Below are 14,840 nucleotides of genomic sequence, written 5' to 3'. Positions count from 1 at the left end.
AATTCACCCCTTCCTGCGCCAAAGAATAGTGAAGATCATCTTTTGTTTTAATGTCGTAGCTGTGCACTTCACTATTATTTTTTGGATTGGATTGGTTTATTGATAACAAATTTCATAAATGAATGTATGTGTTGTGATGGTACTGTGAATATCCCAAGTCTCTTAAATAAATATCTGCAAGATGATCTTGGGTGGGCATGTTGGACACAATCTGTCCAGATACCTACGTGAATACAACTTGTCTGTTCTCTTGGTGTTTCTGCATTCTTCATTAAGAAGTGGCATATGTAGTTTTCTCTTGGTTTGCGAAAGAAATTTGTTTTCCAACGAACCAGCACCTGACACACGTGAACAACAGACAGAATGAAAGCTAAATTTCCACTGTCCCTCATGTATGCCGGTATTGGGACAGTTCTGCACTGTTTCCTCCATATTCTGTCTGAAGTATTTCCTTGTTTGAAAGTGAAATCACAAACTTCCACATAGGACATCAATGTTTTCATACCTGAAAGAAGTAAGTTCTAAGTTCTAAATGTTGTAACTACTCTGAAACTAATAACCAAATTTTGAAGAGTGAAATGTCATTAAATTTGTCTCATGTCTAATTATGGCAACAGCAGAAATTACTGTGGTTCCATTTGGAAATGCAAAGTTGATATCAAATCTCTGTAAGTAATATAGCTATAGAGAGGGACTATACATCTTTTAGTGAAGGCTTTCTCACAATTCATGTGGGTCAAAACAGAACTAAGACATCCTAAGTGGTTCTGAGTATGTGTGAGGTGGACAGCTTAACTTACTAACCCTGCAAGTATGTATGTAATCTTTCATTTTCTGTATTATTCATATTGATTAAGTAATCAACTAACAGAGTATACCTACATTAAGATGGAGGAGCTGATCCAGACAGGTAATATGGAATATAGTGCCCAAATCATATTTAATATAGCAGAAAGAGGTACGATTTTTACAAAAGTGAAACACCAACTGTGAAATTTTGGTAAACAGATTTACCTTTACTTTGCAGTATTATACTGTTTTGTGTAAGGGATTACTGGTATTGTTAAGGAATTTTAATGTTCAGGTAGGCATTTCTAAATACAACTGTTAAATAGATTAAGTGCTGTTTTTAATTTGCAGGTGACATTGATAAGATAATAAAATGACATCTGAAGGTAAATCTGCGCCACAAACAGCAATGTTAACAACAGATGCTGTCCCTATTCCATCGGCAGAAGTTCAGAATGCACACGCGGAGATGGTGCCGGTACAGAATGAGTTGGGAGAGAATGACACGCGTGAGTCTGAAGAATATGAAGATACACAAGAGGAGCGTGTACCTAGAGGTGATGAACAAGAAATTGAAAGTGTAAAACTGATAGACGATGTTGAAGTGAGTAGTCCACAGGAATTATCACAAAAAGCAAAGGAAAGTGTGGAAACTCCGATGACTAATAATCTGACTGAAAAAAGGAAAAAACCTTCTAGTGATAAAAGAATAAGGAAACATGATAATTCACCAACACCAGGGCAAGGTATGGAATATCTCTTAATGTTCTTTATAGTAAAACACTATTGCATGTTGTCCACATAGTTGTTATTGTCATTGATGAATATTCATATCTGGATTAATGAAGTGAAGGGTTTCTCTAGAAGCATTCGTTTGCGACATGGGTTCCTGAGCTGTGGAATGGTGAGCACCACCAGTCCTCTGTCACCATAATGTCTGGGCATGCTTCAGCGACCTTTTTGTGGCATATTGGTGGAACATTGTTTTTCACAGGGATCAGGGATCTTGGTCTAACTGCCTGGCTCAAGAGGACAGTGGAAACCTCTCTAAAAAAAATACTGAATCTTAAGATATGCTTCATGCTGATGAGATGTATGGGCATTGATGTGGAACAGTTGTTAGCACTTGACTTTGGGGACCTGTCGTGTCTCAGTTCTATAAAGCTTACACAGGCAAGCGGGACTCAGTCTGAACGGATTCTTATTTGCCGATCTACACGTGGGACTGAGATGGACAACCGGACTCTCAGCATTATGGGTGTACCATCTGGGAGTACTCACACCCACACATACAAATGAATGAGAGGCCTGTCCTCTTGATAATCAAATTACATTTAGTAATGGGGCTCAAGGAAGTGTGAATCAGAATGTGTTTCTAGTGATCAAGATGAAGGAGGGAATATTTGAAAAGTGTATATTAAGCGGTTATGAAATGGTTCCTTGTTGGTCGAGACTAACAGGGCAGAGTAGCTGTAACTTCTTAGGAAGTTAGAGAAATTGGGTGACTATGACATAATTGAGTTGCGTGGCACCCTCAGCTGAAGCAAGGGTGTGATCGCTTGTCGTGATATAACGGACATGGACATTTCAGAACTCAAACAGGGGTCAGTGGATGTGGAGGAAAGGGTACGAAGGAATAATAAAGATGTTGTTGTTGTGGTCTTCAGTCCTGAGACTGGTTTGATGCAGCTCTCCATGCGAATCTATCCTGTGCAAGCTCCTTCATCTCCCAGTACCTACTGCAACCTACATCCTTCTGAATCTGCTTAGTGTATTCATCTCTTAGTCTCCCTCTATGATTTTTACCCTCCACACTGCCCTCCAATTCTAAATCTGTGATCCCTTGATGCCTCAGGACATATCCTACCAACCGATCCCTTCTTCTAGTCAAGTTGTGCCACAAACTTCTCTTCTCCCCAATCCTGTTCAATACCTCCTCATTAGTTACGCGATCTACCCACCTAATCTTCAACATTCTTCTGTAGCACCACATTTCAAAAGCTTCTATTCTCTTCTTGTCCAAACTATTCATTGTCCATGTTTCACTTCCATACATGGCTACACTCCATACAAATACTTTCAGAAACGACTTCCTGACACTTCAATCTATACTCGATGTCAACAAATTTCTCTTCTTCAGAGACGCTTTCCTTGCCATTGCCAGTCTACATTTTATATCCCCTCTACTTCAACCATCATCAGTTATTTTGCTCCCCAAATAGCAAAACTCTTTTACTACTTTAAGTGTCTCATTTCCTAATCTAATTCGCTCAGCATCACCCGTATTAATTCAACTACATTCCATTATCCTCGTTTTGCCTCACTCCCTTTCCAACCACTGCTTCCCTTTCATGTCCCTCGACTCTTATAACTGCCATCTGGTTTCTGTACAAATTGTAAATAGCCTTTCGCTCGCTGTATTTTACCCCTGCCACCTTTAGAATTTGAAAGAGAGTATTCCAGTCAACATTGTCAAAAGCTTTCTCTAAGTCTACAAATGCTAGAAACGTAGGTTTGCCTTTCCTTAATCTTTCTTCTAAGATAAGTCGTAAGGTCAGTATTGCCTCACGTGTTCCAGCAATTCTATGGAATCCAAACTGATCTTCCCCGAGGTCGGCTTCTACCAGTTTTTCCATTTGTCTGTAAAGAATTCGCGTTAGTATTTTGCAGCTGTGACTTATTAAACTGATAGGTCGGTAATTTTCACATCTGTCAACACCTGCTTTCTTTGGGATTGGAATTATTATATTCTTCTTGAAGTCTGAGGGTATTTCGCCTGTCTCATACATCTTGCTCACCAGATGGTAGAGTTTTGTCAGGACTGGCTCTCCCAAGGCCGTCAGTAGTTCTAATGGAATGTTGTCTACTCCCGGGGCCTTGTTTCGACTCAGGTCTTTCAGTGCTCTGTCAAACTCTTCACGCAGTATCGTATCTCCCATTTCATCTTCGTCTACATCCTCTTCCATTTCCATAATATTGTCCTCAAGTACATCGCCCTTGTATAGACCCTCTATATACTCCTTCCACCTTTCTGCTTAGAACTGGGTTTCCATCTGAGTTCTTGATATTCATGCCAGTGGTTCTCTTTTCTCCAAAGGTATCTTTTATTTTCTTGTAGGCTGTATCTGTCTTACCCCTAGTGATACATGCTTCTACATCCTTACATTTGTCCTCTAGCCATGCCTGCTTAGCCATTTTGCACTTCCTGTCAATCTCATTTTTGAGACGTTGTTATTCCTTTTTGCCTGCTTCATTTATTGCATTTTTATATTTTCTCCTTTCATCAATTAAATTCAATATTTCTTATGTTACCCGAGGATTTCCACTAGCCCTCGTCTTTTTACCTACTTGATCCTCTGCTGCCTTCACTACTTGATCCCTCAGAGCTACCCATTCATCTTCTACTGTATTTCTTTCCCCTATTCCTGTCAATTTTTCCCTTTTGCTCTCCCTGAAACTCTGTACAACCTCTGGTTTAATCAGTTTGTCCAGGTCCCATCTCCTTAAATTCCCACCTTTTTGCAATTTCTTCAGTTTTAATCTACAGTTCATAACCAGTAGATTGTGGTCAGAGTCCACATCTGCCCCTGGAAATGTCCTACAATTTAAAACCTGGTTCCTAAATCTCTGTCTTAAGATTATATAATCTATCTGATACCTTTTTGTATCTCCAGGATTCTTCCATGTATACAACCTTCTTTTATGATTCTTGAGCCAAGTGTTAGCTATGATTAAGTTTTGATCTGTGCAAAATTGTACCAGACGGCGTCCTCTTTCATTTCTTAGCCCCAATCCATATTCACCTACTATGTTTCCTTCTCTCCCTTTTCCTACTGTCGAATTCCAGTGACCCATGACTATTAAATTTTCATCTCCCTTCACTACCTGAATAATTTCTTTTATCTCATCATACATTTCTTCAATTTCTTCGTCATCTGCAGAGCTAGTTGGCATATAAACTTGTACTACTGTAGTAGGCATGGGCTTCGTGTCTATCTTGGCCACTATAATACGTTCACTATGCTGTTTGTAGTAGCTTACCCGCACTCCTATTTTTGTTATTCATTATTAAACCTACTCCTGCATTACCCCTATTTAATTTTGTATTTATAACACTGTATTCACCTGACCAGAAGTCTTGTTCCTCCTGCCACCAAACTTCACTAATTCCCACTATATCTAACTTTAACCTATCCATTTCCCTTTTTAAATTTTCTAACCTACCTGCTCGATTAAGGGATCTGACATGCCACGCTCCGATCCGTAGAATGGCATTTTTCTTTCTCCTGATAACGACGTCCTCCTGAGTAGTCCCCGCCCGGAGATCCGAATGGGGGACTATTTTAGCTCCGGAATATTTTACCCAAGAGGACGCCATCATCATTTAACCATACAGTAAAGCTGCATGCCCTCTGGAAAAATTACGGCTGTAGTTTCCCCTTGCTTTCAGCCGTTTGCAGTACCACAACAGCAAGGCCGTTTTGGTTAGTGTTACAAGGCCAGATCAGTCAATCATCCCGACTATCTGTATCATTGAGGCACGCAAGCTTCCCCACAAACGGCAAGGTCCATGGTTCATGGGGGGATAATAAAGATCATCATCTTCATTGTGACCTTCAGTACTGTAAGACTGCCTTAATGCTTTCCTCCTACTTAGGGATAGGCCTTACATACCTAACACTATGCATTGCTACAAATGCTAGTGTTTTGGTACTAGAGTGCTGAGTTGTGGGTGTGAAGCGACTTATGGGAAGTGTGGAAAGGCAGCCCATAAATCTGGGGCTTAATGCCCTTCTCCAGCAATAGGCATTAGCTGCTCTGGGACACATCCAGTCTGGATGCGTGAGCAACAGTATTATGTCCACAATACAGTGTCTTGTACTGTATTCCGTGTTTGTGGATGACTTCTCCATCTCCTGTACATCCTCCAGCGTTGCTAATGCTACTCTGCAATTACATTTGATGATCAGGTGTTTGGAGAAATGATCTAACACCACAGGTTTTGAATTCACTTTGGAGAAAACTGTTTTTGTGGATTTTGATCACTCCTGCTCTCGTTTTAATGCACCCATTTAAAAAGTGGGGATACTATTCCCACTTTTAAGGAAAATGTGAAATATCTAAGCCTCACTTATGATGATAAGCTAATGCGGCTGCCACACCTTAAAGAACTAAAACTGAAGTTCTCAAGGCTTTAAACATCCTTAAACGCATCAGTCATAGGTCCTGGGGAGCTGACAGGGCACGTTTGATCCAACTTCAAAACTTTGTGCAGCCCAGCTGGAATACGGTTGCAAGTGTGGCCTCCATACTTCAAAATTCTGGATGCATTTCATCAAGAGGGCATTAGGCTGTCAGCAGGGGCTTACCACACAAGTCCAGTTTCTAGCCTGTGTGCAGAGGCTGCTGGTGAGCCTTCGCTGTCTTCTCCCCATGGCATGCCAAGCTAATAGGCCTTGGTCCTTTCCAAAATTGCTAGCAGCCATCTCCATTGCACAGTTACCATTGGACCAACTGTTCCATCATTGTCCATAGGCAGGGAGGGATCTGTGTGAGGGAGAGCCTTGAGTTACTACAGGTGGTCCAAAGTCACGGGTGGCATACGACGCTCCCCTGGCTACTACAGAGGCCCAGGCTACTTTTCAGATTGACACTTGCACCAGGAATTGTACACCAGACTATATTTTAACATAAAATTTAATAAGATTTTACATCACCACCCGGATTTTATTCCCGTTTAAACAGACTAGTTTAAGCAGGGGGATTTTATCCACTGTTCTGTCGTGTTCACTACATTGTCCTCAGGATAGTGCCTCTAGAGCAGTTTTCATTTTATTATTTGGAATTGTTTACTATCCTGTGGACACTGAAGAAGATGAGATAGCGTCATGGTGAGAAATTTTCCCGCTCAGATTCCCACAGGACCCTTCTTGTTGTTGGTCAGATGTACCCAGCAGATAGGTTTGTGCAAGAGATGCCAGACATGCTTCTTCTCTTGCAAAGGCAGGACAAGGATGTAATTTTCTGCTGGGTCCCAAGGCACATAGGAACCCAGGGAAATGAACTTGGTGATGCAGCTGCCAAGGAGGGTTGTTCCATTCACCTCCTGCTTGCTGTTCAGCCCCCCCCCCCCCCCCCCCCCCTGCGGGTCTGGCAGTTAGAATAGGCCCAAGGTATTCCTGCCTGCCTGCCATAAGAGGCGACTAAAAGAGTCTCACACCTTTTGGCCCTTATGTGATGGTCCCCTTTAGGGTTTGACCTCCATTTTTCAAAATTTTCCCGAAGAGCGGGCCAGTTGGGGAAGGGTGTCTTAAATGGTGCATCATGTCCATTGTGCATTGAGATCTTCAGCCCACTTTCTTGTCGTAGCATTGCAGTCCCGCTCATCCCCCATCTCTTAAGTGAGGACACCTTCCTGTGTGACCATGGAATACTTTGCACCTCACATCCAGCACGGTAGCCAGTCTGTTGTGATGGGGTCACCATGTACCCTGTAGGTTGTAGCCCGCTGACTATACAGGGATCATTCTGCTGATGTCTGCACTGTTAACTCCCCATGTATGCCAAGGAGTAGATGCCCGTCGCCCTGGGGCATCGGGACTCCCGGCAATGGCCATCCTGTCAGGTGGCCTTTCCTGTGGCTGGGTGGTGCCCGTGGGGAGGGCCCCTGGTTGGAGTGGGTGACATCAGGGCAGATGACTTGTGATGAAGCGTATCACGTCATCACTTGCTGGTGATCAAATATCTGCAGTCTCTAAACGTTCCAAGTCTCAGTACAATGCAAGGAAGTATGATCCTAAATCATTCCCCTCCCTGGCCACACCATGGGAGGAATGCCAGGCTAAGGATGGCAGCTAATCTTATTCGCCTCAGTATGTCGTATGTACGAGAGCTGATATGGACTTCTTTGCCTCGATGAAGCCTCAGTTTTGTTTGTTTTTTTAGAGGACAAGTTTGGGAAGGTGGAGGGCTTGTCCAAAAAGTGATCAGGGTCATTCTTAATAAAAACGGCATCCTCTGCCCAGTCATGGGCATTACTTGCTTGTGACAAGCTGGGGGATGTTTCTGTTATCATCACGCCTTATTAGAGCTTAAATATGGTCCAGGGTATTATGTTTCACAGGGATCTTCTTTTGCAGTCTCATGACGAGCTGCGTGCCAACTTAAGAGTGACGAAGAGTTCATTTCGTCCGGCTCGGCTATTGGGGTCCAAGGGATAATCAGGTTGCTACTGGTGTCTTCATCTAGGCCCTCAAGGGTGACACATTACCTGAGAAGGTCAAGATGATGGTCTACCATTGTGATGTCAAGCCATATATCCCTCCCCCAATGCGGTGCTTGAAGTGCTGGAAGTTCGGCCATATGTCTTCCCGCTGTACTTCTAGCATCACATGTTGATGTGGATGTCCATCCCATCCCAGTACTCCATGTGCTGTGCCTCCAATCTGTGTCCACTGCAGAGAGCATCATTCCCCTTGCTCACCAGACTGCAGGATTTTACAGCGAGAAAGGAAAATCATGGAATACAAGACCCTGGACCGACTGACCTACACTGAGGCCAAGAGGAAAATTGAGTGCCTGCATCCTGTGGCTGTGACCTCCTCTTTAACCCCATCAGTTCCGTGAGTTCCAGTCGGCTCTCAGAGTTAAGACTACACCTGCCTCCTTGATGGTGGGGGGCACTTCCCTCCTTGATGCTCCCGCAACACCTACCTCGGGAGCACTGTCCCCCAAACCATTGGGGACACCAGTCCCCACTTCTCAGCCAGAGAAGCATAAGTCTTCTTTGGCTCGTCTCGCTAGGAAGGGGTCCTTTGGGTCACTCCCTTCCCAGGTTTCTGCTAGTGGGAAATATGACACCCACCAGTGGCTGAAGTGCCCAAAAGCAGCTGGTCGTGGGGCTTCGCAATCACCCTCAGTCCCGGAGACTGAGTCAGTGAAGCCCTCCCAGGCAGAGAAACCCAAGGATCAGTGAGAGAAATCCAGAAAGAAGACCCCCAAAACCAAGGGAATTGTGGTGGCACCCACACTACCACTGCCTACAAGCTCTGAGGATGAGGTGAATATTCTGGCATCTGCTGAGGACGTAGATCTCACCCGACCCTCAGACAAAATGGAGATAGCCTGTTCAGGAAATAAGTCGGTGGCAGCAGGTGACCCTGAGGCATAAACTGCCTCATTAAGTGTTTCATGCCTTCCCAGTCTCATGATGATGTCATCCTCCAGTGGAATTGCAGCGGTTTTTTCCACCACCTGGCTGAGCTACAGCAACTGTTAAGCTTTACATCTTCTTCTGCAGTGCCTTCATGGACACCTGGTTCCCAGCAATGCGGACCCTTTTGGTTGTAGCCTCCTGACCCCTAAGGCATCGGTAAGGGGTAGATGCCCATCCCCCTGGAGACATTGGGACTCCCGGCAATGGCCATCCTTCCAGGTGGCCTTTGCTGCGGTTAGGTGGCACCCGTGGGAAGAGCCCCTGGTCGGAGTGGGTGGCATCAGGGTGGATGACACGTGCTGGTGGTTAAACACCAACAGCCTCTAACCGTTCATGGGCTCAATTCAATGTGCAGAAGTATGGCCCCAAGTCGTTCGCCTCCGTGGTCACACCAGGGAAGGAATGTCAGGCTAAGGATGGTAGTGGCTCTTTTTTGCCCCGGTACTTTGTATGTTTGAGAGCTGATGGGGAATCTTTCATGACGATGAAGCCTCAGTTTTTTGTTGAGAATTTAGAGGACAAGTTTGGGGAGGTGGAGGGCTTGTCCAAAATGAGATCTGGGTCAGTCTTGATCAAGACAGTATCCTCTGCACAGTCATGGGTGTTACTTGCTTATGACAAGCTGGGGGATGCTTCTTTAGCCATCGCGCCCCATAAGAGCTTAAATATGGTCCAGGGTATCATATTTCAGCGGGACCTTCTTTTGCAGTCCGACGATAAGCTGTGCACCAATTTAGAACGACAAGGTGCACATTTTGTTCGGTATGTCCACTGGCGTCCGAGGGATAATCATGTTGCCACCAGTGCCTTCATCTTGGCCTTCGAGGATGATACATTACCTGAGAAGGTCAAGGTGATGTTCTATCGCTGTGATGAAAACCCTATATCCCTCTCCCAATGCGGTGCTTTAAATGTTGGAAGTTCGGTCGCATGTCTTCCCGCTGTACTTCCAGCATCACATGTCGAGATTGCAGGCACCCATCACATCCCAATACTCCATGTCCCTTGCCTCCCATCCGTGTCGGCTGCGGAGAGCACCATTTGCCTTGCTCGCCTGACTGCGGGATTCCCCAGAAAAAAAGGAAAATCATGGAGTAAAAGACCCAGGACCGACTGACCCACACTAAGGCTAAGAGGAAATTTGAACGCCTACATCTTGTACACGTGACAGTGTCTTACGCTGCCGCCACAACAGTTCTAGCCCCATCAGCTCTGCCAACACCAGTCACCTCTCAAATCGTCCTTGATGGCGGGGGGGGGGCACTTCCCTCCCTGTTGCTCCTGCACAACCTAATTCAGGAGCAACCACACCCCCCCTCCCCGGCCATCCATTGGGGATGTCTGTTCCCAATTCTAAGCTGGAGAAGCGTACAACTTCTTCGGCTGCTCTCGATAGGTAGCGGTCCCTTGGGTCACTCCCTTCCCAGGTTTCTGCTAGTGGGAAAGATGACACCCGCCAGTGGCTGAAGAGCCCAAAAGCAGCCGGTTGCAGGGCTTCACGCTCATCCTGAGTCCCTGAGACTGAATCAGTGAAGTCCTCCCAGCAAGAGAAACTCGAGGAACAGCGAGAGAAATCCAAAAAGAAGGTCTCCAAGACCAAGGGAATTGCGATGGCACCCACACCACCACTACCTCCAAGCTCTGCATCTGTGGATGAGGTGGAGATTCTACCATCCACTGAGGACCTAGATCTCGCTGGACCCTCAGACAAAATGGATATAGACAGCTCAGGCAAAAACTCGGTGGCAGCAGGTGACCCTGAAGTGTAAACTGCCTCATTGCATGTTCCATGCCTTCCCAGCCTCACGATGATGTCATCCTCCAGTGGAATTGCTGCGGTTTTTTCCACCGCCTGGCTGAGCTACGGCAACTGTTAAGCTTTACACCTGCTTTCTGCATTGCCCTCCAGGAAACCTGGTTCCCAGCAATGTGGACTCCTGACCTCCGCAGCTATAAGGGACACTGCAGGAACAGTAGCAACTGTAATAGAGTGTCAGGTGGAGTTCGCGTTTATGTCCTAAACTCAGTCTGTAGTGAAACTGTACCCCTTCAAACCCCTCTTGAAGCTGTCTGTCAGGATATGGACGATGCAGGAAATAACTGTCTGTAATATTTTGTCTTCCCCCGATCGTGCAGTACCCCTAAATGTATTAGCTGCCCTGATTGATCAACTCCCTAAACCTTCCCTACTTTTGGGAGATTTTAACGCCCATAACACCTTGTGGGGTGGCACTGTGCTTACTGGCTGAGGCAGAGATGTCAAAACTTTACTGTTGCAACTCGACCTCTGCCCCTTAAATACTGGGTCTGCCACACATTTCATTGTGGCTTGAGGTAGTTACTCGGCCATTGATTTATCAATTTGCAGCCCAGGACTTCTCCCATCTATCCACTGGAGAGCACGTGACGACCTGTGTGGTAGTGACCACTTCCCCATCATCCTGTCACTGCCCCGGTGTCAAGACCACAGACGCCTGCCCAGAAAATCTCCCATCTGCCTACAAGCGACATCTCCTCTTCATCTTCAACCGGATCTGGTGCAATGGCATCTTTCCATCACAATGGTGGGAGAGCACCATGATTCTGATGCTCAAACCCGGTAAAAACCCACTTGATGTGTATAACTATCGGCCCATCAGCCTCACCAATGTTCTTTGTAAGCTGCTGTCCCTATCTATCTCCAACTGAGCTTTATTTGTTGCAGTGATACTTTGTTTTACATGTTGTTGTCCGTACATAACTAAAGAAATAAACACAGTAGACTTTGAAATGTCAGACCATTCCTGTTAATGCCTGCCTGCACAAAAAAACTCTTCTGCAGACAACTTAGAAAGGGGGATGTCTGTGTACCAGGAAATTCTAAGTTGAGCATAAACTCCAAACATTTTTATAGGCAGCATTCAAAACCAAATAATAAAGGTTTCCGAATACTTTTCATTTATGTCCACCCCCCAGGGTCGAAGCATTCGTTTACTGAGTATGGGCTTGTTGACCCCAGGGTTCCTGAACTGGGGACTGGTAAGTGCCATCAGCCCTCTGTCACTGTAAGCTCAGGGCATGCTTCAGCGACCATCGTGCGACGCAGCGTCGGACTATTGAGTTCCAGAGAACGGGGGGCCTTGGCTTCACCGCCTGGTCTGTGAGGAAGGTACACACCCCTATAAAAAAACCCTCAATCTCAAGGTGTGCTACGTGCTAATGAGATGAATGGCAGTTGAGGTAAAACAGTCTCTAGCGGGCAACCTCTGGGGCACCTGCCACCCTCCTGTTGTATAAGGCTTGCTCAGGCATGCAGGACTCTTCCTGGGTTGACGGCTGTTTCGCTGACGTCTTGTGGGATCCGTAGGAAATGGTCTAATGAAATTACTACTACTGACGGGACAGGTATACCGTCAGGTGGTGCCTAGACATATTCATCAGAGAGAGCTTGGTTGGTCAGTTCTCCCAAAAAGAAGTCTTGGAATCATAGTAACAGGGCATTACTGTGCCATAACACTTTCACTGTAAACAAGTGAACAGGGGGACCCTGGAGAAGGTCTCCCCATTTTATATTCACAAGGTATTGCTGGGTCCCTAAAAGTGTCAAACAGCTTCGTAATGGAACAGTTCTAGTTGAAACTGCTAATTTATACCAAATATCTAAGCTTCTGGGATCGTGGCCTTAGATGACTACCCTCTCGAGAATGAGTTGCATAACACCCTTAACTTTAGTAAGGGTGTGGTTACATGCTCTGACATAATGGAGGTGAATCCCGCAGAGTTACGTGAAGAATAGAAAAATGTGGGTGTAACACAAGTGCAGAACTATATGAGGAGAGTCAATGGCAAATTGAAAACATTGACAACATTTGTTCTAACATTTAATACTTCAGAATTGCCTGAACATATCCGTTTTAAGGTTCGCCCGTTTGCTCTCAGCCCAATGTGGTGCTTCAAATGTAAAAGATTTGGTCATACCACTGTAGGATGTAATGGGAGGGCTACGTGTGGTAATTGTAGAGGCTCAGCTCACGAATCAAGCAATTCTTACATATTTCCTCGGAAATGTATACGCTGCTCCAGGGATCACACAGTGTGGAGCATAAAGTGTAAGGTTTACAACGAGGATGCCAGTCACAAAGTGTGATGCCTCCACACAAACTCAGACTACAGATTCAAGTACGAGCACCTACACTTGTCAGTGAACCTGTGGGGGAAACACTCCACTTGAAACAGTAGTCGTTTGGAAGCCATTGGCAATGGGCTTACCACCTAAACCACATACCACTGCCCACCATCAGATGCTAATTAAATTATGCCCGCAACCCAAGCAACCACCTCCTCCCATAAGTAAAGAAAAATGTGCTTCAAAAAGTAGTTCAAAGTCCAAGAAAGTGGTAGTTAAACCTTAGGATTGGTGAAGTCTCTCAGTCTCTGATGAGGACTATGCTCTTGAGGATACGTACTTCCAGTCGGAGGAACCAGAGAGCCGAGAACTGGCTAACGTTCCCCCTGATCTCCTCAGTAAGTCACCATCTCCGCGGGAGAAAGTCATGAACAACCTTTGCTAAACAATGGCTTCCACAGGGACTTCTGTGTTGCAGTGGGATTTCAATGCATATTACTTACATTTGGAAGAATTACAGCTACTGGTCCAGGAGAAACTGTTCATCATCTGCTTACAAGAAACGCATCTTAAAGTCACCAACACACCTTCATCATAGGGTTACCATGCATACAGGAAGGACGATATTACTGGAGACAGGGCGAAAGGTGGAGTGACTGTTTTCATTGACGACAGATGCCACTCCTCTTCTGTCCCTCCTACCACGACCATACACGCAATTGCCGTGAAAGTTCTAGTACCTGTTAATAACACGGTGTGTTCTTTGGGTCTTCCATCTAATGGTGCTTTGGGCACAGACGTACTGACAGAACTGTTCCGGGGACTCCAATGCCCGTTCCTTCTTGTGGGGGACTTCGGTGCACACAATGAGCTGTGGAGCTTGGCTACCACTTGCTACAGGGGTCAGATGATAGAGCGACTTTTCCATTCTGAGAATATCTTCCTTCTGAACGTGGGTCAGATGACACACTTTTCCACCGCTTTTTCAGCCATTGACATGTTTTTGTTCACCAGCTATTGCAGACGCAGTTCAGTGGGAAGTAGCTACAGATTTACATAGTGTGGATCCACCTACTGATTAGGACAGTGGCTGATAGGAGACCACTCAGATGGATGACACAAAGTGCAAATTGGTTGTAGTTCAGTTGACAGGCTATTTTTGAACAAAAGGATTGTGCACGAGAGATAGTGGCCCATATCACTTGTGAGATCCAAGAGGCTGCTGCAGAGTCCATCCCCGGTCTAGTAACCACCTCAGATGACAACGGCCTGTAGCTTTGTGGAATGATGATTGTCGACTGGGAGTCAGGCCAGATAAACGAACAGCTCTGCGGAACTTCAAACATCGTCCAACTACAGAAAGCCTTCATGCCTTCAGATCTGCGAGAGCACATATGAGGCGAGTGATTAAAGAATGGAAGAGTGCTTCCTGGAAGGAATTCATGACTTCCATTAATTGGTCCACTTCCACTGCGCGAGTTTGGAACTCAATAAGACAAACTTCAGGCAAGGGCAGTATATGTCCCGTTACGGCCTTGTCAAGTAATGAGGTCTTGGTGGGCATGCCAGAAGACATGGCTCAGGTTGTTGCTTCATTGTCACTTTGTCATCCAGACAAGCTCCTGTTTTTCAGGTGTTCTGTAGGACTGCAGGGATGAGGAAGTTCAGTTTCTTCTCACATAATGAGAAAATCTACAACCTTCTGTTCTCTCTGTGGGAACTGGAATCGGC

General features: G+C 45.4%; 1 protein-coding gene across 1 annotated transcript in view; it reads left to right on the top strand.

Annotated features, from left to right (window-relative positions):
• The window catches only part of LOC126484434 (uncharacterized), a 40,296-nt gene that overhangs the window by 6,911 nt on the left and 18,545 nt on the right, over positions 1-14,840 (top strand). The window contains exon 2 of the mRNA XM_050107951.1: positions 1,141-1,535. Within this exon, the coding sequence (XP_049963908.1) occupies positions 1,163-1,535 (373 nt within the window). The 5' untranslated portion in view covers positions 1,141-1,162. The remainder of the gene's footprint in view (positions 1-1,140; positions 1,536-14,840) is intronic.

Source organism: Schistocerca serialis, chromosome 6 (assembly GCF_023864345.2).
Source record: "Schistocerca serialis cubense isolate TAMUIC-IGC-003099 chromosome 6, iqSchSeri2.2, whole genome shotgun sequence".
NCBI lineage: Eukaryota > Metazoa > Arthropoda > Insecta > Orthoptera > Acrididae > Schistocerca > Schistocerca serialis.
The sequence above is the reverse complement of the archived record's forward strand: the minus strand, read 5'-3'. Positions and strand labels throughout refer to the sequence as shown.